This window comes from Rhinichthys klamathensis, unplaced genomic scaffold (genome assembly GCF_029890125.1).
Source record: "Rhinichthys klamathensis goyatoka isolate OS25496 unplaced genomic scaffold, OSU_Roscu_1.1 h1tg000547l_1, whole genome shotgun sequence".
NCBI lineage: Eukaryota > Metazoa > Chordata > Actinopteri > Cypriniformes > Leuciscidae > Rhinichthys > Rhinichthys klamathensis.
In genome coordinates this window covers 112,182-137,868 of record NW_026607018.1, presented here as the reverse complement: position 1 = coordinate 137,868, position 25,687 = coordinate 112,182, and the positions used below count along the sequence as shown (strand labels likewise).

General features: G+C 37.0%; 1 protein-coding gene across 4 annotated transcripts in view; it reads right to left on the bottom strand.

The window, feature by feature from the left end:
• Nucleotides 1-25,687, bottom strand: part of kcnh1a (potassium voltage-gated channel, subfamily H (eag-related), member 1a) — a 52,116-nt gene that overhangs the window by 14,702 nt on the left and 11,727 nt on the right. For 2 of the 4 annotated variants that reach the window (XM_056238896.1, XM_056238898.1), the window contains 5 exons: nucleotides 24,883-24,909; nucleotides 22,454-22,880; nucleotides 10,065-10,264; nucleotides 8,462-8,714; nucleotides 4,748-4,944 (listed from right to left, as the gene is read on the bottom strand). In XM_056238896.1, the coding sequence (XP_056094871.1) occupies nucleotides 4,748-4,944; nucleotides 8,462-8,714; nucleotides 10,065-10,264; nucleotides 22,454-22,880; nucleotides 24,883-24,909 (1,104 nt within the window). The remainder of the gene's footprint in view (nucleotides 1-4,747; nucleotides 4,945-8,461; nucleotides 8,715-10,064; nucleotides 10,265-22,453; nucleotides 22,881-24,882; nucleotides 24,910-25,687) is intronic. The other 2 variants (XM_056238897.1, XM_056238899.1) reach the window with 1 other exon arrangement.

Genomic DNA, 25,687 nt, shown 5'->3' with positions numbered 1-25,687 from the left:
AATGCAAATGTCTCTGTGTATAGAAGGATCATAAACATGCTGGTACAGACGCACCAGTTCGGCCTGATTCGGCTCGAAGTCGTTCATCTTCGGATGCGGCGCCGCGCGCGATGTTACAAAAAGTGCCGTGCACACCGCCAGGCGAAATGGGGTCTTGCGCACCCAACGCGCACGACCGCCCACACCGCAATGACGTCATTTTAGCCGCGCGCACTTGCGGACGCGTCGAGTATAAACAAGGCTTAAGCCGTTCCAGTAAAGAGGCAGACGCTCTCTGAGCTATTATTAGTCTCCTCCTCAGACCCAGTTCCACTGAGAAACAGAAACTCAGGCAGAGATCCAAAACTTAGACACACTGAGGGCCATTTTATCATACTGACAGTCTTTTATTTTACTGTCTTTAATTGGAACCGGGAAGGAATTTATGGGTAAGATAACGGCTACATCTGGTTTATAGGGTGTAGCAGTTATTTTGAACACGATTTGATGTGATAAAATTGTAACAAAGTTCAATGTTTGTCTCCAAACAGTCAAAACAATGGGGACAATCAGGGATGTGGCCAGGCAGGTTTGAGTTTTCTGGTTTGTATATGCGGGCGACCCCCTGATTTTATTTTTCCCAATCCTAGCCTATCATTTCCTGTCACTTCTATATTATCCTCTTCAATTAAAGGGATAGTTCACTTTGAAATTAATTTTTGATGTTTTAGCTTACCTCCAGTGCATCCAAGATGTAGGTGTCTTTGTTTCCACAGTATCTTCAATTTTGATAATTTTAGGTAAAACCGTTGTTGTCTGTCAGTCATACAATGGAGGTGAAGGGGGTCCTCCTCAAAGAGCAGTCAAAATTAAACATTATTTAATGACTCGTAAATGTAAGTACACATTGATGCCCTAAGACACGAAACGAGTGGTTTTTGTGAGAAAACGAACAGTATTTATATTGTTTTTACCTCTTGTAACCACAGCCATGCCCAAGTTATTTGAGGGCGCGGACGCTTCCGTGTGTGACGTGTACGCAGACTGGTGCATAGATATATATACCCTAGATGTCGCCTTGGCTAAGGTTTCGTTCCAATGAACTGCCGTCGCCAAGGCGACATCTAGTTTATCTATGCACCAGTCTGCGTACACGTCACACACGGAAGCGTCCGCGCCCTCAGATAACTTGGGCATGGCTGTGGTTACAAGAGGTAAAAACAATATAAATACTGTTCGTTTTCTCACAAAAACCACTCGTTTCGTGTCTTAGGGCATCAATGTGTAAAATTATCAAAATTGAAGATACTGTGGAAACAAAGACACCTACATCTTGGATGCACTGGAGGTAAGCTAAAACATATCAAAAATTAATTTCAAAGTGAACTATCCTTTTAAAGCCCATAGAAATAAAAGAACAACAGGGTTTAGAAAAAACCTGGGGGCTGTTCCATAAACCAAGATTAGAGTATAAGCCAGGCTTATTTCGGTTAGTCAGGCTTATTTTTGGTAGATTCGGTTTCATAAATCAAACTTAAAAAAGTTCAAACTCAGTTACCCTGGCAACTTATGCTGGGAAACTAGCCTGGTCCAGGGCAGGCTAACTGTCAGGCTAAGCCTCAGTTGTTACACAGATCCTCAACACTGACCGACAAGAACACAATGATATTACCACTGACAGTCTCTAATACCATTATTGGACTTTATAAATACACAGTATACAGAAAATCAACTTAAATAAGGCTACAATATAGACACATATATAAGGCGTTTTAAAGTTGTCCGTTTAGGACATGTCATTTTTGTAATAAAGACATTTTAATTAAGGAATGCCTCGGTTATCAGAGAATTCTTTTTTCTACACTGTCTCATATATATATATATATATAATGTACTTTATTATGTCTTTCAATTCAAACACATTTAACACAATTATACAAATGGACAGTTCCTTTAAAGACATTATTTTCCCCCAATAAATATTCCTTATTTTTCCTTCTACTTTTTTTTCTTTTGTGATAATACCAACACATACATATAAATAAAAAAATAAAAAAATATTAATAAAAATATAACATTCACATATATCAAACTCTTATAATGAATGACACATAATTCCTAATAGTTATTCAAGTAATATTATTTAAATATCAAATATTCAATATTAAATAAGTAGATAAATAAAATTACAAATAACTAGAAATAAAAGGGAAGGTTACATAAAAATGTAGTAAATGTAGGCCAATATATATTCCTTTATTTTATGGAATATTCTTTGATTTTAGAGTTGCACATATCTTTTCAAAATGTATACATTTGTTCTTAATTTAATGTTATCCTCTCCATAATGTACTTTAGAAACTAAATCTAACCACTCATTTAAAACTGGGGATTCTTGCTTTCTCAAAAAAAAATCATTGCATTAAAAGCTGCAATTCTCAGCATTCTAAATAAGTATAGGCCTATATCTTTATTAGCATAGGTCCTATACCCAAAACTATATTTTGTATCTTTATATATTTAGTTTCTTAAAAAAAATCTTCCCTGAATTAGGCTACTTTTGTTCAATTTTTTTTATTTAGGCCTATTAGAAGTATAAAATGAGTGTAATGAGCTAGAAGTTCACTGCAACTTATCCAACATCCTAAAGAGAAATTATTATAATTAGAAGATATTTCTAGTGTTCTAAAATATCGCATTTTAATTTTCCAAGCAAAATGTATATTTTTTAATCAGAATTATTGCGCTCCTATTTGGCGCGCATGCGCCCAGCAGCGCTCGTTCAATATGAAGATTAGCAGCAAAATGGATACATTTGCACGACTTTCTAACATTTACAGATGGAGAATATAACTGTAAAATGTAATTTTTGCACTGAGGGGGAAAAAAAAACATGTCACAAATGCATAAAACAGCACAAAAACTACGCTGTTTGATGATGGATCGATTTGATCCACGATCGACCTCTAGGGCTGCTTCAGAAACGCGTGCACACGCAATTATCTAGACTAGATAAACCTGGATCAAATTAGTGAGATTGTGTGAACTTCAATTACCTTTTATGGAACCACTTTAGCCCCAACTTATTTGTTAGGCTCATTCAAGTCCGGTTTTGGAGTTTAATCCCCGCTTTTCTAAGCTTCATTTATGGAACAGCCCCCAGGTGTCCTTTAATCCCTTAATCCTCCTCAGTCATTTCTGGCCATTTAACTAGTCAGTTTAGAGTTGTTTGTGTTTCTGATCAGAATATTTCTCTATTTTTCTGTCTCCGTCCGTCTTTTTCTTTGGTTGAATTTGGTTGATCTCTTTCTATCTTCTGTCAGATAAATGGAACACAGCTCTTCAATTGAGCAATAATGTATTAACAGCTCCCACACACGTTATCACATGTTTGTATTGGCACTTCCATGTAAACATACACGCACACACAAACCTCTTTTCTTAACAGACTGCATTAAGCAAAGCAGCTGCGCAACTGTATACAGAAGGCTTGTGTTGTGCCTTTCTGCTACATAAGATGCATCTCCGTATAGACAAAGTGATTTCTGGGTTAATACATTCATTAGGGCTTTCACAATATCAGATTTTCATGACACAATTATTGTGGATTCACAATCAAAAACAATATTATCGTGGGGTGGGGGGGGGGGGGGGGGGGGGGGATTATGAATTATTGGCACTGGGTTATTTACGATATTAATGTATGTGTAGATTCCAAGAACACAGGATGAGATTTTACTATCCTTTGTGCAAGCACTTCCAAGAGTTCATGAACAGTGAGCCTGATAAAATTTGGGGAGCGCATCGTGAAATTTGGGGAGCGCATCGTCAGTAGTGTACCTTTGGTTCCTAGGGTGTTTCGGCCTTTCACACTATACACCCTCCCCACAGGCGGCCAGCGACAGGGTGATCAATCCTACGCTTGCGTCCCATTCCCAATTAGTCATAGGAGTTGCCTTGTTGTTGATAGCCAACATCCCGTGGGACTATGCATGGCAGGGGCGTCCTCCTCCCTGAGTCAAGCATTGTTGACCGCATACCTCCTGGCCCTCTCACTTCGGGGCCCAGCTGGGGTCTTTCCTCTTCATGAAGGTGAAGATTAACTGGTGTTGGAAGGACGTCATACGTTGCTCTGATGGAAAAGCTCAACCGCCTCGCTTCCATGGCCCACAGATCCTTCCAGCTACTCTTCCTCTTCTCCACACTGTCCCATCGAGTCCACTGTCCCTGTTTGGCAAGAGAGACTGCCTCGGCCCACCTTGCAGCCTCCTCCTGAAGGCGTACCTCCTGCACTACCATCTGCCGCCGCTCTGTTGCAGTGGCCTTACTGTAGTATTAAGTCAATATTAATATAATTTTTTTTAGCTCTTTATTGTGACACCCATAAATGTCCATAAAAAATGTAGGAACTTTTATAATTTACTCGAGGAGGGGGGTTACATTTACATCCATATGGTGATTCACCTACACAGAATAGATAGTGTAGCTATAAACTGCTTAAATCATCTGGATTTACTCTGATTTACTAAATAGAAAGTGTCTGTCACTGTAGTAAGTGATTATCTAGATAGCTTTAGAGAGCTGTATTTATATTTTCCCATGAGTTCTGCGTGCTACAATCTACTTCCAGCTGTGCAGTGAAGTTTGAATGCAGTAAGCTGTAATGTGGGTCTCGAGAAATTCTGCTTATATATGTGGTCTGACATGGGCCAGTGGAAATTGAAAAAGTACTGAGAGGGAAAGAGAATGGCAGACAGCATTCACTCACCCGTTTGCGCAGGTTGTACGTAAGCAGGAGATTTCGTGAGAAGTGGTTGGAGAAGGCGGTGTAGAACTCTAGGACTTTCTGAAGCGCGTCCCGTTTGATCACGTGCAGGTCACAGTATGTTAGCGCTCTCACATTAGCGCACGCCTGAGCTAGCGTCACCTCCTTCCAGAACACGTCCCCAAACACATCACCTTTACCTGCGGAGATACACAGACACTTTCACAAACAGCCCTGGCCTGTGTTTCTCGTTGATGTTAGAGACCATTGGCGGCAATGGTTCTATACTGAGGCTTACGATGCTTTTGGGAAACACAGCCCTGATTGGTACATTTATAGAGGACTGTGGCTGTCTAAATAACTGGCAGATTGATACTGTATGTTTATTCCAAGTAATATATTAGATGGACTTCTTTATTTAAACTGAACAGCAAAAAAAAAAGATATTTTTAATCAGTATATTTGTTTTGTTGTCCTAAATAAGCCAAATTGTATATTGGACACTAGCATTCAAATGTTCAGTGTAAGGTGTTTTTTGATGAGGAGGGTTGATTGCCAGTAAATACATTCATAATGTTAAAAAAAGATTTTCAGTTTTTTTAACTAATGTAGGCTATCAGTTCCACAAAAATATTGAGCAACTGTCAACATCATTGATAATAATAAGAAATGTTTCTTGAGCAGTGTCTCTTGACACTGAAGACTGGAGTAATGATGCTGAAAATTTTGCAATCACGTAAATAAATTACATGTTATAGAAAACAGTTATTTTACAATATTTTTTACTGTATTTTAATCCAATAAATGTAGCCTACATGTTGCATAAGAAACCTCTTTCAAAAACTTTAAAAAATCAAACACAAACCTTTGAACGGTAGTGTATTATGACTTGTTTTCAATAATTATCTTGATTTTTTTTTGTTGTTTCTGCTAAATTCATTTCTTATTTTCTATCAATCATTTTTTGCAGCAAAAAAAAAGAAAATACTGCAAATGATCTTTCTGTTTTTTCTTTCCTCTATCTTCTGTCTTAGATCAGATTACAGTAGACAGATCATGTTTTCTGGGGTTTTTTGGGTGTGTAATTCAACTTATGTAAAACACCACTAACACGTCAGATCAGAAGATTTAAGCAGTCATAAGCACTGGTAAATTCTCATTCACAACAATATCCTGGCATGGCAGCATTCTTTCGCAAACGCAAACACACTTTTATTATGATTGGTCAACCCATAGTGCTACATATCATGAGCATGTCTGACAGAGGAGAAATGATGATGAGACATATTTCCTCATTCCATTACTGAAATGAACAAATGCACAAAAGTCTTGTCCATCCATCTCTGTCTGCTCACATCTTTGGAGTTACAGAGCCAAAATGTCCACTCAGTTAAATTATTTACGGTTGTCTTAGTAAATGTTCTAGAATACAGATTCCTTCCTGCTAGCAGAGAGAGAGATCTAGAGTGTCACATTTGGTTTCGAGACATCAAGAATCAATGGTGTTTGACATCTATGATGCATCTTGATACACTAAATTAATATATTAAATATTCACTATAAATGCTGTTTGTTTGAACTTTCTATTTATCAAAGTTTTTTTTTTTAAGTATCACGGTTAAAACTGATTAGGCAGCACAACTGTTTTCGACATTGATAATAAGAAGAAAGAAAAGGCTGGAGTAATGATGCTGAAAATTCAGCTTTGCCATCACAGGAATACATCAAATTTTTAAATATATTATAATACAAAAAGGTTATTTTTTAAATGTGTAAATATATATATATTTTAAAAACAGTTTTGTTTTGATCAAATAAACACAGTCTTGGTGAGCATAAGAGACTTCTTTCAAAAACTTTAAAAAATCATACTGATCCCAAACTTTTAAATGGCAGTATATGTGTGTCGGAAGAGTTTGTGTATAATGACTTAAATCATCTTTTGTGCTCCACAAAAGGAAGAAATACAGGTTTGGAATGACATAAGGGTAAATAAATAAATAAGGCATGACAGAATTTTCTTTTTTGGGTGAAATGTCCCTTTAATATATTTATCTGCATGACATCAGAAAATGCAAGATGTTTGTAATGAATCATAGTGTTGCAGCATAGCTTTAATGAATGATTGTTTTGGACTTAGGGGGAAGTTTTGAGCTGTCACTGTGCTCTCTTTCTTTGTAATTTTAAGTAAGAGTGAATGGAAAGAGAGAGTTTCTAATGTGTTTGTAATAAACCAGCAGTATCATTTATAGCTCCAGAGGTCACAGTGTAACACACACCAGCCTAATGAGAATTCAGACACACGCATACTGACCTCTGACCCACAGTTTCGTTCAATCCGCCCACTTGAGAGATACAAGTGGTCAGATCGATAATCCTTTTTATTCTGTCTACATTGTGTGTTTGTATAAATTTTAGAAGCAAAAGAGGACATTTGTGGCCTTCCAGACTGATCCTAAATCAGTTTAACAGCTGCGGCAGAGAGCCAAATTTAGCAACGCATCGTTAGTTTGTCAACAGAGAAATAAATGGCCATTAGATTCTCAGCTCTGTGGCTTCATGAGGCGAAGTAGCCTAATTTTGTGTTGGGAGACAGACAGATGTTGGAAATGACAGACGTTACATTTTAAGGATGTTGAGTCGATACTAAACTAAGGAAAATTATGAAATGATACCAGTATTTCTGCAGTATCAGCCAGCATGACCTAAAAAATCGTATTTTGTATCAAAATATCAGATCTATGCATTGGGTCTCATAGTATAAATACATTCAGATACTATTATGTCATTAATATTAATTAAACAATAATTTTGAGAAGAAAAAGAGAAAACCACACACCTTCGTACCTAAATTTACCACAAAACCTAAATTTATTACTGACTGTTTACTTGACAAATTACTGGAATAATAATTAAAAATTGAGAAAGAAAGTTTGTGTGTGTATATATATATATATATATATATATATATATATATATATAATATCAATATTAGTATATGTGGTATCATGACTACTCAATTTCTATTTGTTTTTTGTCATTTGATTGAATGAAATAATATGGAGCTAACGAGAGAAGATATTACAGTGTTTATAGGTAGGTTTATAGGTATAAGTAATCATTTGAAAACACAGGCATTTAAAGATTATAGTGCAATAAATCCACACAGTTCATTGTGTGGCAGATCAAATGTTTTTTTAACAGAAGACATAAGAAGTCTACAGCAAGAAAGCTGGAATGCTTCCAACTCAATTACTGCCAGAAAAGGATGAACTGATACTTAGAGAGGATCTTAAAAACATACTTAAAAACATATTCAAATATCTTTTTAATGTTATTTTTTTTATCATCAGCTTAGGCCATATTTTGCTTTATTTAACATGCATTATGCTCACAGTTTAAACTTTTTTCCTCTTCATTTTATTTTATTATGTTCCCTGAATGTTTTACACATAGAGAAAGAGATGAACACCTTGATCAAAGAGGATACAGGGTACAGGATGTGGGAAGAAACAAAAGGGAGAGGGATGGCACAGTGTGGTGGAGATATACGATCACATAGAAGCTCTGTGGATGCAAATAATCTTCCCATGGGAAACTAAACCCAAGACAGAGGGATGATGTCATGATGTGCAAACCGCTAAAGATAATTAATGCACCTTTGCTAAAAATATATCAAAGAAAATAATCGAATCCATACCTAGTCAATATTCTTACCCAGAATGGCGACCACCTCGTCGTCTTGGATGACCTCCAGTGACCCTGACACCACAAAACATAGGCTGTCCACGCTCTCGCCCGCATGGTAGATAAGATCGCCTGGAGCGCAGTGGATGGTCTGGAACTCCATGGCCAGGGCCCGCAAACAGCCGTCACTAGCCAGACGGAAAGCAGGATGTTCCTTAAAAACCTTCCGGTTCAGGTGCACGCATATATCAGCACGCATGTCTTTAGGACAGATCTGCAAAACCTGTAATAAGAGAGAGAAATATAAGACTTAAGTGGTTATTCAGCTGCGACTTAAAAAACTAACTTAGATTTGGGACCTAGGTGGTTATAAAACCCTGCCTACGGCCCTGACTATGCTGTTCCTGCAACGCACTCTGAAACCCTCTACCTCCCCCAGCTCCACCTGTTTAGATCTGCTATGAGATTCATGTATGCCTATTCATGCAGCAGCAACATTTCTTACATGCTCACAGCAGCATGTCTTTGTATATCTACTGGCAGTAGCATGTCCATACTTTCTCTGTAGCAGTAGAGTGTGCAGCAGATATAGTCCACCAAGACCAAGTACACTAACATTTTCAAATCCATTTACATGCTAAACCTATTACGAGAGAAATTAATATATCCCAACATGGAAAAAGGCCAAAATTCTAATGAAAAATCTTTTTTCTTGGTTTCTTTTTATTATTATTTTTACAATTATTGTTAGAATTTCTCCATTTTTATGAGCCTAGTTATCAAGTAACAGGAAGTTCAACTTCCAGCTGTTTTTGAATGCATTGCCCTGATGGCAGGAAAATCCCTTATTCTGGAGTTTTTGCACCGGCCATGGGCATGATTAAATGCATTAATTTTTCTATTGTTTTATAGCCATCCAAATATATGTTTACTGTCATGCCAATGAAGCATTCTGAGAGGCTGACACAGAGAGACAGAGGTACAGGACATGTGTGCCGGTGTGTATGTGTGCATCTGAGCGCATTAGCATGTGATATGTCCCTGAGCTGCCATTCCCAGCAGCACCTCACTTTTCCAGAGCATCTCCCTTTCTGCATGTGGTTGTCACTGAGACATGGAGACTGGCTCTGGGGAGGACAGTGCAAGTCTGTGTGTGATGAGAGAGAGAGAGAGAGAGAGAGAGAGAGAGAGAGAGAGAGAGAGGAGAGAGAGAGGAGAGAGAGAGAGAGAGAGAGAGAGAGAGAGAGAGAGAGAGAGAGAGAGAGAGAGAGAGAGAGAGAGAGAGAGAGAGAGAGAGAGAGAGAGAGAGAGAGAGAGACACACAGCTGGAGCATTCTGACAATGTCCACCCAACACTTCATATCCACAGAGTCATGCTGTTCCCCTCCTGTGGTTTGAGTATAAACGACAGGACGAGTCTAAACACACAGCGTGAAAAAGCATCTTGCAAAAGAATCACACTAATGTTTAAAAATACTTAGCCAGACACGCACACACACAAGACAGAGCAGAAGCGAATAACACATACACACACACACACACACACACACACACGTTAGACTGGAGGGTGGCTGCTGCGAGGTGTCCTGAGTTGCATGCTGGCCAATTGAAGTTGGGCATACAGGGTGTTCACCTTTTCAGTGTCAATACCGTGGGACATGGACCAGGTGGAGGCGATATAATCCATAACTCTCTCGCTCAGGCCTTTGGGCACCTGGTACAGCTTGAGGAAGTCCCGCACGCTGTTAAGCATCTCGTGATAGCGGTTAGTGTTGGCATACATCTGCTGGAAGATAGTTGTCACATTACCGAAGATGGTGGCGTAGAGGAGAGCTATAAGAAAGGGAGAAATAAACTTTTTGGATTAAGGGACAACACAGAGGAGGCACAGAATAATTGAAATAAATCAGAAATAAAATGATAATTATATACATACAGTGGCCTTCAAAACTCAAAGTCCACATTAAATATTAAAAATATTTATAGTATTTAAAAACATTTTTTTATAATTTATTCAAGAATTTATTGCAAGAAAATCAAAAGAACTAATAACCCCAAATAACTTTATTTATTTATTTAGATAGATAAGATTTGATATATAGCCTTTAATATAGATATTAATATATAGTTAATATTTGTATTCAGCAAGGACGCAATTGATCAAAAGTGACAGAGGCTGTAGCTTTAGATGTCAGTTTCAAATAAATGCTGAATATTTATCAAAGAATCTTGAAAATGCACAGCAGTGCGTGCGTGTGTGTGTTCATTATCTGACATGCATTGTGTAGCTGCCAGTTACAAAAGCTACATGGAAAAAAATATTCCAAAAGTTACCAGTTTCAGAAGAGAGAGAGAGACAGAAATGATGATGATAAGTGACAGAGTGAATTGTAAATGAGTGAAAGCACAGGACAGAAAGAAGAAAATTCAATAAAGGCGAGTGATTGTCTCTTTTAAACTGATTTAGTCGGCCTGTAATGGCTCTGCACACAGAAGAAAATCTAATTACGCATGTAGGGACTCTTAGGTGTGTGTGTATGTGTGTGTGAGTATGAATCCCCTCCTAAATACCTTTAGATGAGAATTATGAGCTGCCATTACTCTACAATCATGTCTATCTCATGAACTCAGGAAACACTGCCCTGATATATTAAAGGTAGTTCACATACAAATAAAAGTTCTGTTATCATTTACCCACCCTCATGTCATTCCACCACACCTGTATGCTGTTATTTTTTAGAATATTTGTGCAGCACTCTCTGTGCAATAACAGTTTGTAGAGACCATTTGTAGTGGTTCATGCTATTCCAAATCTTTTGAAGTAACTTCTTACAGTTTTGTGTGAGAGACAGAAAGTAAATTTTTTTTTTAGTCTGATAATCTTCCCCTCCAGTGAGCTATTAACTCAAGAGCTGGATCAGTCTGACGCATGAATGAATCGTTCAGTCTGATTTGTGAACCAGTCGAATCAACTGGCTCAAAATAACTATTCATTCATGTATGGGGCCAATTCGGTTCTCAGGTTCAGCTCACTGACTCAGGGATCTGCATATATTATTGACCACTTTTATAGTGTGTTTTTGTTGTTGTTTTGACAGATGGTCACTATGTAACAAAAAGATCTTTGTGAAGATTTCTCAAAATACTCCTTTTGTGTTCCACAGAAAAAAAAATAACAACAGCATACAGGTTTTGAATGACACAAGGGTGAGTAAATGATACATTTTTGGGTGAACTTCCTTGAATTAGAAAAGCTCAAATTAGAGCAAACAATCATGTCTGCAATTTATCTCTTTAAAGTCGGCACAAAATGGAAATTGTGATAGTGTTTTCTTCCCTATTGTGACGTATTAAAATGGCTTCTTGAACAAGAAACAATGTGGGGCGGGATTTTGTCCATGGGGAATTGACTGGATCATTGTCGTTTGCTATTGCTGGGATCTACAGTATTGTGAGGGACAGGTTTTCCCGTTCTTGCACCGATAAACACGTCATCAGAAAAGAGATTTTGTTGCACATGGGAGGCGAGGTTATTTCGAGTAAATATTCGGAGGGCACATTAACTCTTTCCCTGCCATGGATGGAAATTCCCGTCATTTATGAGACAACGCTTCCCCGCCATTGACGGAGATTTCCAGCTTTCCATGTTTTCACTGTTATATGGTAGGGCGCCCTTGATCATCGTTCTGAATCCGATCTATAGTCTTTGATAAAAACGTGATTTTCTCAGCTCAAATTTGCTTTTTTATGAAAATTGTGTTGATAAAAAAAAGAATGCATTAAGCTTGAATAAAACGTTTTTTTTGTGTGTGTGTGTTTTTTTAAATGCTGGCGGGGAAAGAGTTAATAAAAAATTTGCACACAGATCATTCATTTATAATAAACACAGCAATGTTAAACACTGTGACTTTGAATAGTCTTTTATAATAATACTGTCATTTAAAGAGTTGTGCACACTTCCAAACTATTGCAGATGTTGATGTTGAAAAAAGTTCAAGGCTTTTTAGTATTGTCAACTACCCAAGCTGCAGTTTTCTGGGACCCCAGCCATTATTATTGGAGTGTACGAGTCTTGTATGTGTATGTGTGTGAAATCGGTGATGTACAGATATGCAGTGTGACAGTCTTTGCTGATCTGGGGACAGATTTGGCTCCAAGGTGACAAGAACGTGGAACAGAGCTGACAGCGACTTTCCTACTGAAAACATGAGCACACTCTAGATGGTCTGACACGACACATAGGACACAGACACGTCCAGATGTATCAATGTGTGAGGTCACAGGGTGGGCGTTTGTTCACCCTGCAATCTAAAAGTTCAACTTTAACTGCTTTCACGGTTCAAGATGAACTGTCCTGTCGAATCACACGCACACACCGTTTTTTCATTGCAGAGATAGATGAATGTTCATTAACAAATGAACAAATAAGTGAGCCAGGCAGCTTATTACACACCCTCTCTTTACATTAACTGATGTACGCTCTTTAATCGTGTGGGTGAGATAGAGAAAGTGTTAGTGTTTTGATCTTTGAGATTGCGATTGTCTAGGCAGCTCTTGACTGAATGCTCTGACCTAAACGCATGGTTATATTTCATATCACGTGTTTAAATTGGTCTGAAGTTTTCAAATGTGCTATCAAGTTTATATCTACAGTATATATATATAATTTATTGAATCAATTTTATATTTACGCACAGTCGCGCACACATTTTTGGGTCCCTTTAAAGTTTTCAGTGCAGAGAGAAAAAATGTATGTCTTTTTTTACTGTCTATTATCTTGTGCAGCTCTCATGACAGTGTAAGGCCCGTCCAATCGGTTCAACGACAGTTTCCGATAAGCGGGTGAAGTTACTGTCTTTTCAGCGTGGCAAAGTAGTTTAATTCCAATTAAACTTTTATCTGACTCCTTTTTATTACAACCTCAAATTTAGGTTGGAATGTCAAATAGTTATTGATCATTTATATAATAGTTTAGCTACGCATTTGATTATTCGGTAACACTTTACTTGAAGGGGTGTACATAAGACTGACATGACACCTTCATAACCATGACATGACATATGTCATGTATATGAAGTAGGGTTTATGCATGTTTATGACAACTGTCATTAAGTGTCTTTCGCTCAATAATAACATTTTGAATGCAAATATGACATTGTTTAAGATGTCTTTGTTATGACACCTTGACATAAACCATAACATCATAACCTGTCAGTGTCTTTGTCATGACAACTTGACATTAAATTAAGTTAAACTGTCATGTGGTTGGTTTTGACATTGGCTGTCATAAGGCCATTATAACTGTGTCATGAATATTTTTCGTGACCTCAACTACAGTGGTACAAATTGAATTTGTCATTAAATAGTTATAATGGCTTCATGACAGCCAATGTCAAAACCAACCACCTGACAGTTTAATGTAATGTTAACCAATAAAGCTAAGTGGTTTCTTAAGTTTGATAATTAATCTGCTAGGTCATGTTTATGACAGGTTGTGTTGTCTTAGTAATGTCAAGTTGTCATGACAAAGACACTGACAGGTTATGATGTATTGGTTTATGTCAAGGTGTCATAACAAAGACATCTCAAACAATGTCATATTTGCATTAAAAATGTCATAATTGAGCGAATGACACTTAATGACAGTTGTCACAAACATGCATAAAACTTCCTTCATATTCATAACATGTGTCATGTCATGATTATGAAGGTGTCATGTTAGTCTTATGCACACCCCTTCAAGTAAAGTGTTAACGATTATTCTATTTAACTCTTATTGTATTCGTTCATTCGGGTGCCAAACTAGCACAGGGTCCTCACACCGGCCGTTCATTTTTATGCGGGCCCACGATCACAAACTCGCCAGTCTTGGTCACTAGACAGTGGTAATTGGCTGTTTAGAAGGCAGCCTTCACGCTTGCTCTATCTAAAAGTATTTTGCTTAGTCCCCATAGGTCTGTATACACTTGAATTAAAGCAACACTAGCTGTAGTCAGAGGTCATGACCACTACTAGATATAAGCAGACCAGATATAAGCAGACCAATGGTACTTCTCTGATTGCAGCTTTGGTTTGGTCATGCCATGGTTTCCCACGTACACTTAGCTAGAGTAACATTACATTAAACAGAGGTAAGGCTCATCCTATTTAGGTTGGTCATCAACATTTTGTTTTGCTAAATGGGAATTCCCTTTTTAGCCTTTACAGTCTAAGTACACTTGAACTAGTGCCAAGTGTTAGCCGGAGCTCTAAAACTGCAGTTGATGTGCACTATGCTCCACTCAAAACTGGACTCTAGTATGTTACTAACCTACAACGACGCCAGGCCAGTAGCTGGCGATGTCACTTTGTAAAGAAACACTAAATGCCTATAGACCCCTTTTCAGTTAGTAAACATGGTGACGTTTTTTTTTTTGTGGGCTGCACTTGGAGGCAGAACAATTCTCTTGCCGCTTCATTAACGCTAGTTAGCAAGTTTTGTTAGCTTGTTTTGTAACAATGACTGGAGAATATCTGATTTTATATTAATGTGTAAGGTCACTCACTGTCCAGGATCGCAATTTGTTATTTGCAAAAGTTAATTTTAACGGACAGAAACAGAAACCCGTACACGCTCACTCAATGGATGGACGATCTGACAGGATTACCTCGGGTTAAGTGGCCTGACTTCTACACCTAACGTTACCTAATAGAGAAACCGAGCATAAAGAGAAACTGAGGGCGTATAAATCTTTAGATAACTATTTGCTGAATGGTCACGTATGACTTGTGTGGTACGATCTGAAGTTCTGCCAAGCCAGCGCCAAGGCTTTCTTACCAGGTTCTTCAAAAAGTCTAGTCACAATCAATCACAACAATGTATACAATCACAGATGATTAACAAATAATCACAATAGTTTAGAAAACATTATGCGATATAATTTCAAACTGGAGCCTGTACTCTGTCGATTCTTGCACCCAACAACACAACAAGATGACATTTTAAGCTCCTTATCGTATCCGAATCTGTGCTGGTTTGTATTGGCTGCCTCCAGTTTTCCCTTTGTTTTGCCCCCAGCTAACACCGTGACGTAATTGTGATGATGGCGCAAAAAGGGTCTATAGACTGAACATGAATATGCATGCGCATGACGCCACCCGTTTCCAAAAAAATCATGTTTTTGTTGTTTGTTGTTTTGACGATAACAGTATTGCTATCAAAAACTTGCGCTTTGAAACCTGATTTCAGAAGCTTATTTAAAAAATAGAATTAAAAAAATTACAAAATGGTTTCCTTTTTTTCTTCTTCGTGTAAACGGCCCCTAAACCTATATGATTGACGCATTAAAATTCTTCAATCCACTTTCTGTCTCCTATCTCTTTCACACTCTCATTTTCTGTTCCCCTTAGCACAGCTAAAGCTGAGGTTTCATGAATTTAACATATTTTCTAAAAATAGACACATTCGGGTTATTCTGTTCCTTCTGAAGTACACAACAACTCAAACTAGAAAACGGCATAAAGAGCATGTGATTTAGAGTGGAAACAATGGCACAGAACCACATTAATCTTCCTTGCCTCCATAAAGGAGATTTAAATCCATCAAACAATCTGTGTTTGTGCTCGTGGACTTTCTGTGTGCTCTGTTTAAAACATGGAAGCACACAAGTGCAAGTTCAAGTCATTAGAGGAAGAGCAAAAATCAGCACTAAACCCCAGGGGAGTCTGTACTGTAAAGCAGGACTCATTAGTGGAAACGTTTATTTTTAACAAAGTTTTGCAGCTCTGATGTTTTTACACCTCCTCTGTTCATTAGAAAAGTGCAGCGGCAATTGTCTTTGCATGACACACAACAGTTTCGGTAAAAGATGAGACATCTCGCTGTCTGCTTGAGCTGAGCCACTGCCAGAGATGGTGTGAGAGAGAGGGGTAATGGTAGAGCGAAGAAAAACATGGGGTGGAGGAGATAAGCCTGTGTTAGTGTAATTTGATTAGAGCAGGTGATTAATTGTACTGCCAGCATTATACTTGGGCTCTTCACTCCATCTCTCCCCCTCTCTTTCTCTTTATTACCCATTTACTTTGACTACACAATAGCAGGCAGTATAGCCTTATTTAAATCAATTCAAATAGTGAATACTTAATACTGACAGTAACAAACAATAAAATTTATATTCAAGTAAATCATATCAAAATCTTACATTTATGATCTCTCAAATTTAGATGTGCAATTTCTGAAGGAAATACCAGTGCTTGAATAACAGAGTAGTGTTAAAGCTTTGGGTTAGTTTTAGTTCTGTAGAAAATGAAATGCTGTCAAAAGTACCGACATGTTGGTGGCAAGTCGATACTTACATTTTAAAAATGTAACGATACAAGCCTTTCTGCAGTCCGGTCAATCTTTCAAACTGGTCAGTCCGGTACCCTCGGATAGGCAGCTACTTTCATATTGGAGTAACTTTTCATTATGTCTTTTTAATGCAATATTCACTTAACTGTTTTAAAGCTACATGCTAATGTTTTAATGTATTATTTATTCATTATTAACTGATGTCATTAATTTAATATTTTTATTATTAAACTATTATGGTACCGAAACTGGTACAGAGAACAAATTTTACTTTTAACGTGACAACACTAGATACTTCTGAAAATCCACAGAAGAATACTGACCGTCATGGGGAAATCTCAGAGTCAAAATAAGATACACCGGTGTTTTGCCAGATGAGAAGTTTATTCAATGTATCATCTTTTTACTATTTTAATTCATTTTACTCTAATTCATTTTATAACTGTATCATTTATCTCCTTTGATTCCTTTTATAACTGCTTTAATTCCCCCTGCTTTTACTTTGTGTCTATTTTCTACGCAAACTGCTCGAATTGCTATAGTGTTATTATTATAATTCCTTTCTATGTAAAGCTTTTGAATAACTGTTTGAATTTTCCTTGCTTTTATTTTGTGATTATTTCCTCTCTATGTAAGGCACTTTGAATGATCAATTGCGAAAATTGCGTCTGCATTTTATGTAACAATTGCGTCTGCATTTTATGTAAAAAAAACTATATTAAATCTTTAAAATTCGGCTTTAATATTCATCTATTCCTCAATGATTCAAACATATTTACCCATTCATCACTAATTCAATAGAAATCATCTCACAAATGAAACCCAAGAACTCTGGCCTAATACCGAAATTCAGATCTCTCTTGCCTTCTAATCAGCCATAACTAATGCATCCTTGCCATGACTGATAGCATCATTTAATCTGTTTGTTGAGAAGTACCAATTATCCTCATTAGGTACTGAGCTCATTAATTAGAGCCACAGCCCTGTGTTTTTGTAACGGATTGTTTATTTATGCTGGTTTATTGTGCGATTTATTAACTGGTGTGTACCAGTTGAGCACACTGGTATCTATTGACCCACCATCTGCGGTTATAGTGGTAATTATTGTCTTTTTTAATTTTTACATAAAAGTGTTTTCTATCAAATGTTGTATATGTGTATATATATATATATATATATTTATTATATATATATGTGTGTGTGTGTAGGTATACTGTCTTTGTTGCCAACATTATTGTGTGAAGTATTGAGGATCTATAGGGCTTTTCACACTTGAAATAGTTAATCCTGGGTCATTGTAAACCCCCGGTAAACGGAATCCTGGGTTATGTTGTTTCACATTTCACATTGCTTATAATTTACCTGAGGGCTGCAGATGTGGTGACAAATCAGGTCCTCCTCAAAATAAAATCTGAATGGACTTTTCGGACTATAAAGGTCGGAATGAAACGATCTCTTCGTTTTCAGTCACTATTTGACATTTTTCCCCTCGAACGCTGAAACTACTGATTATACAACGCGCTGTTTCTGTGACTGTCCAAAGCACGTGAATATGAGGCACGCTATTGGTTGTTGGTTGCTAAGCATTTAGTTGTATCATTCTAACATCGCGTCCTTTACCCAGGGTTAAAAGCGCTATTTGAAAGCTCAGTGTGAAAAGCCCTTATGTTTGTGCTCTTAATCTGTTGTGTTTTTCTTTGATTATGTCTGCGAATGAGCGAACAGACAGAGAGAAAGAGTGGAAGAGGGGAAGAAAGTCTATCTGATCAGATGAAACGGGTCCTTGTCAAAAGATTCCCTGTGGCCGTGACTATTACAGGAACATGTGACAGAATATTTAATATCTTGACATCTCTGCTTCCAATTGAACTTGCATCATTGCCTACAAAGGGCCATGTGACGGCAGGGTGAAATGGAGCTCTTTCCGTTTCACATTTGCAAACACTGTAATTCCATATCATTGTCAGCTGAAAGGTTAGGATGCTGGGGAATTTGGCCAATTTAAATTGATTAAGCACCAAATCTACTGGAAAACAGGCTCACATTCACTTTGGCAATAAAGAAGATAAGCCGTTCAGGTTCATTTTAGCTTCCCATTTCTGGCTGACACGTTCTGTTCACTCTGATGGTGATGGTGTCAGAGGATCAGGTTCATCAAATATTCTGGCCAATTTTATCAGCTCATAACTCTCAAAGTCACTCTTCTGGCTGAAGTTTGAAGTTTTTTTTCTTCTTCATTTAGTTTTAGTTTTAAATGGAACCTATTATGCAAAATTCACTTTCACATGGTGTTTGAATATAAATGTGTATTGGCAGTGTGTGTACTCAACCACCCTATAATGGTAAAAATACACCCACTCCTCTTTTTATTAATCCCCATAAATCATAAGCAGTGTCTCAGAACAAGCCGTTTGCCGACAGCTTTTGTGACATCACACCTAGGCCCCGGCCACGACTGCTGACGGACTCTGCTGCACCATTATCATAGCATGGTTTTTTAGGCTGTCTGTATCTCCAAAATGAGATTTTAAAATGAGTTGTCTTTATAAATCATTTTAATCGTCCATAGTGAACAGCTGTGGAAGTATATGCTAGATGTGGTAGGCCTAGTATTTGCATTAGTTGTTATTTGGTCAGCTTTTGAGAGAATACACTGATGGTTAGAAATCTTGGACAGCTTGTGAAATTGATACAATGAAAATTATTCATATTGTAGTGCACATTTATAGTTTAAGTTTAGTTTTATTTTATTTTTAGTTAACATTGTTCTGTGCTAGTTTTCATCTTCATACATTGTTTTAATTTGAGCACTTGAATCGGTCAACAATAATGATAGCTCCATCAGATCCCTGTGCAGTGAGAACATCTGAATGTGCTAGAGAAATTGTATCTTATTGGATTTTTATGACTTTTATTATTTTTACATTTCACTTTTGACTTGGAAATGATCAAACCGTCTGAAAAAGACCTGATACTGTACATCACAGACTATTTATCAAAACATTAAAACATCATGTTCAAGGATTTGTGCATAACCTAATCAATATTCATAAGCCTTTGCACTTTTGTGACATCACAACACGTGCACATGCATTCTAAAAACACGTGAGGAACATTAATGCCTGGTGCCCTTGCACAAAAATAATCTGAAAATAAAGAGAGAAAGTTAAGCAATCGATCAAACATGGCAAAACACAAATACTTAACAGCGTTGCGATGGATTTGCCTATGCGTGCCTTATGAACGCATATCTAATATGTATGAAGTCATTAGCTGACAAAAACTCCAGCAGGAGAAAGATGAAAGCTGCTTCGTGGTTTTCACCATCTCACGTGTACATCAGCACATGCACAGGCGATCTTCAAAACACTATGTGAAGAAAACAAGCCAGGCATGTATGTCTCTACCTGTTAGTCTGTCTCAGTCAGATTTACATTTTCAATCGGTCATTAAACTAGTGCCCCAAGCCAGGGGTTGCCATGGAAACAAAACAGGCATTCCAGCACCTGCTGCCAGCCCTGTTCCCCGAGCAACATGAAATCAGCATCTGCACTTCTGTTTTTGTTTCAACTCACAACTTCTCTAGACTGTGGAATAAAGCCCTTGAGAATGATGCAAAATGGTGCTCCAATCAAGTGTTTACTCTCGGCGCCGTCACTATAAACATGATGAAACATCAGCAGGCTTTAGAAATCTCAAATGCGCTCGTGGAACAAAAGCCTGTAAGTTTACATCACCTTGAAGCGTTTGAGAACAGACTGCTATGTGATGCCAGTTGAACATTAACACTGTTGTTAAACGGGCATAAAACATGACATGTAGGCTATTATGTAATGCAACGTGAACTGATACTTAAGCTCAAAAGAAATGCCTGCAGGCTTCATTATTTAATATACATTTAATATGTCATTTTTTATTTCATTTATGTGTAATTACGTGATATGGGTTCATATCACATTATTGTACAGAGATGTCCAGTGATTAAGTCATTAACATTTTACAATCATTTTCCCAGAATAGAAATGAATAGATTAAATAGATAAATAGAATAGAATTAATGTTCTATGGATACACTGATACAGAATAGGCCAATTCTGGCCAATATGAATGAATAAAAAAAAAACATACTATTTTGTCTAAATAAATAAACCACTAAAGACTTAAATCAGTTATTTTTAAATGCTAAAACTATAAAGTGAATCTCAACATAAAATATTATGTATGAAAAGTAGTGAAAAATGGTAAAGTAACAGTATGAAAACATTATGAAAATGGTATTAATTTTGAGGTTTGCGAAATATTACATCTAACTGTGTTATTTGATAATTATTGTTTTTAAAGATGAACTATATAAGAAAATTGGATAATAAGGAGAAATGAGCATGGACAATTAAATATCCAAATCAATGTAGAATAAGTATTTTTCCTTTCATGTAACAAAACAGCCTCGTCCTACAATATAATGTTTTGTTTATTGGTTTAAATATCTTTTGATTATTTAAATTTGTACACAAATTCTAGATCCCACCTCTTTCTATTTAGTTCCTGAACCGTTATGTTCTGTATGATTGTTTGCTCAGAAAGCAGCAATGTATGTTTACTCTGATAATCTCTCCTGAGGGAGTTTTACCATATAAATTACACAGCGTACTGGCAGCTGGTCATGTTTAATAGCACATATAATGGAACTGAATCATTTTCCTCTGAGTGGTGAATCACAGCTCAATGGCAGGATGATCTAAGAGAGCCCCGCCGTGGATGACCCTACAGACGTCGTCTCTAGATTCAACACTCCATTATTTCTCTCATCTGTCTAACAAATCTTTGTTTGCTAACAGAACCAAATGAAAGGTAGCTGTCTCAGTCAGCAGAAACAGTCACAGATGAATCAAAACAGATTTTAATTGGTAATGTGATCAGAAACAAATCAGTTCACATTGGAACATATCAGGGCAACATGATGCAAAGATTTTTGACCCAAGTAACTAGCTAAAAAAACATACAGTGGCGAAAAATATAAAACCAGAAATAGCTAAATCAATATGATGCATTGTTTAATTGTCCTACAAAACTACTGTAACTTGGAAGGATATCTTGCAACAAAACAATGCTTTAAAAAAAAAAGATACACAGACCATCAACACTTAACACATAAACCTCAATAACGGTCAATTACGGTTGCAACAAACAGCATTTAATAAAAATAAAAGCACTGAACATCACAGCACAACAGTGATGACAACAACAACAACGCCAGTGAAATAAAACCAGCCCAACGGTAAAACAATAACCAGTAAATAAAGAGGAAATAGCCCCAAAGTTCAATATAAAAGTGTTTGTCCAGCTGACTCTCCATTAAGCTTGCTGGGTCAGCATTTAAGGGATTATTGTTGTTCTAATGCGTATTTGTATGTACTTTTCACACACGTTTTCACAGTGACACAATGAGTCACTCACATTTCCTAGTATCTCTTCAAGAAATACAGATCTTAGTGCATGGTAGCCAAATATTCCTAAAAGGTCTCAACATAAAACGGTAGATTTAAGTGTGTGCATAGAACTAAATCCCTAATAAATCCTTTACAAGCACAATCCCTTGTTCTCATATTATATGATGAATAGACTTATATATTATGAACACTGTATTTTTCACTCAGGTGTTTATGGGGAGTATATAAAGCTTTTTAACTCACATCCGATCATCATCATGGCCACGGCGAAGATCTTCTCCCCATCTGTGGTTGGAGCAATGTTTCCAAAGCCAATACTGGTCAGGCTGGTCATGGTGAAGTACAGAGACGTGATGTAGACAGAATCTTTTGTAGGTCCGCCTTCCCATCTTCCTGCACTGGCATTGAAGCGGTAGGGTGACCCAATGGTGTCACCCAGCATATAAAGCCAACTGTCCGTACGTATTGTGTTACGATCCTCGTCAATGACTTCATAGTCTCCAATGCTGTACCAGATGCAGGCCAGCCAATGGGCCGCCAATCCAAACACACAAACCAGCAAAACCAAAACAGCAGCTCCATACTCAATGTAGTGATCTAGTTTGCGAGCCACCCGGCCCAGACGCAACAGCCGAACCACCTTCAGTGAACTAAACAAACTACTGATACCCTGAGGGAGAGAAAGAGAGATAGAGAAAATTACATGTACAGTATAATCGTTTAAATGTGTTTGTATCCATCCATCCATCTATCAAATTATAAACATAAAAGGTCAAAGCAATTCTACAGACTCGTTTTCTTTTTTCTTCAGTCAAAATAAAGTTAATTGTCTCTCTCTTAGCACAAATTCTCTGCATTTATAAATATGTACAGGCTTCTGCCAAGCCAGCCTTCTGAAATCAACAACACAGAGAGCTGAAACAAAACCTGAGCAGGCAGAACAAAGAGCTCCTCAGATCGGAACAAACACGCTGCAATGTATCCATAAATAACCGAAGTGTACTATTTTTTGTGTACTTCTGTGTTGTCAGAGTATGCTTCTCCCTCTTATTCCTATTTTTGTTTTCTTATTTCTTGACACCACCAGAGTTACTGCAATCATTATTCTGAGGAACAGAGCAGGGAATGAACCACTACTAGTTGTAGTGATTACTAAATTTTAATATTTGGCTGAACTATTCCTTTATATTTTATAATCCTTAACTTTGTGAAGTATGAATGTGTTCATGAATAAATCTGCTTACTTTGAGAGCACTGCACACCAATCAAACAAAATACTATACACACAAGGACATCATTACATTACATAGCTGAAGTAGAGACTTGCTATGGGGGAATGGCCACAACTATTAATGTATAATGTCTGTCTTAAATATTCAAGCCAAAATCACCCTGTAAACCTGGCCTTTGTATATGTGTGTGTTTTTTAATCAAAAACTTTATCAGATCAGGAATAACATCTTTTCATCCAGGGATTTACTTGGTTAGATTACAAATACAAATTGCATCGCTTCAAGTAATTTTGTCAGTTCTCTACGAACAGACACTGAAAAATAAATGAGGCACTTTCTTTTTTAGCCAGTTTGCTGTACTCAAAAATGAAAAAGGACATTTTGGATAGAATTTGGACTGCTGATTTGTGATACTACTGTAATTCAGGTCAATGTGCATGAATTCTTTATTAAAGTGTTAGTTCATCCAAAAATGAAAATTCTGACATTATTTCCTTACACTCATGTCTTTCCAAACATGCTGTAATTTTCTTAGAACTTTTCATTCGGTTTTTATGCTTACAGCAACAGTTCATAGTCAAGTACCTACAGTAGCTATATGTTAAGCTCAGGAAATTTACCAAAGAAATCTCCATAAAAAAAGGCATTTTGTCCATATAATAGCTTTGCGTTAATTACAGACAGAAATGTAACATTTTATTCATTGATAATCTTTCCCTCAATGAATTTTTAACTTGAATCTTTTAACTCTTTAACCGCTGAATACTAATCACTGAATCAGTTAGTTGAACTCAAGAAACAGATCAGTGAATAAATTATTCTTTTAAGCCAATTCCTTTCAGTGAAATGGTTATTTGGGTCTCAAATTGTTTTCAGACTGATTAAATCATGAGTTCGATGATCCAGTTTTAATAACTACTTGTAATTTGGTGTGTTCTTCGCACACTTTTTTTTTATTTTTGTAAATATGACATGAAATATAGTGCACAAGAAGCATGGACTACTTTTATAGTGCTTTTTTGGCTTCTTGGAGCTTAACAGATGAGGTCACTATAAAGTATTATCTGAAAAAGAGCAATGCAAATATGTTTATAAAATGTATAAAAAATTCTCCATTTGTGTTCCAGTGCAAATCATACCAGCAAATGGGTTTTTGAACAATAAATAATATCAGGATTTTTATTTCTGGGCGAATTACTCCCTTACATACCGATCAACAAATCCACAGAGTTACAAACAAACAGTTTAATACACATCAAGCAAATGTTTAAATGACAAAAATTCATATGAAAAATAAAATGATCTTGACTGATTTGATTAGAAACATGAAATAATAATAGGGTATCTTCTAATACTGTTTTTGGTTTGCATCAATGTCTGATTGATGCCCTTAGGCACAGCATATCAATCAAATGCTGAGTTTTGAGATGAAAGGCCTACTTGAGTGACAGCTCGATGATTCCAGTTCTTCATTCGCCCACAACAAACACAGGCAGTGCAAGGGACATGCAAAAAGAAAGAGGGATGAGGAGGGAGGAAAAAAAACAAAAACAAAAGATAGAGACAATGGTCAACAGAAGAATACAATAACAGTCAGTGCAAACAAAAGCATGGAGCTTTGAATCAAGAGTAAAAAAGCTGAGCCTGGACTGTTAGTGAGATCACAGGCATCGCAGACATTAATAATCAAGCTTGCGCTGCTAAGGCATTAAAGGCAAAGTGAAATGATGACAGATGTATCTGTGAAATCATATGAGGGTTATGCAACATAAGATAATTATGCAAACAAATGTTTTGAAATGAAACACCTGAGGAGGATTTAGATTATTAAAAACCACACAGCTCTCCCGCCGGTAGGCCATAACAATATGCACCTGTACCAGATGATGGAACGGAGAGATGTGTGTGCAAGTATGCTTGGTCCTTGTGTTTGTCCTTAGGGAAAAAGAAATATCGGTTGCATTCCAATTTGCATTCTTTTATTCACTAAAAGTATGTCATTTGCTGATGAGATTGTGCACAGTTTTGTGTATGTATAACAATATGCCATAGTGTGTGCTGCTACAGTAGTTTAAAAAAAAAACATGGATGCACACTTCCCATCCAAGTAATTTCAGCATATGATTATGCACTAATGCTGCCTTTAGGTTATGTCGGAATAATGATGTATTTATGAGATAAACGCCACAGTGTCATAATTACCAATAAGAAGCTGTGGATTTTCTTCAGGAGTTGACTTTCCAAG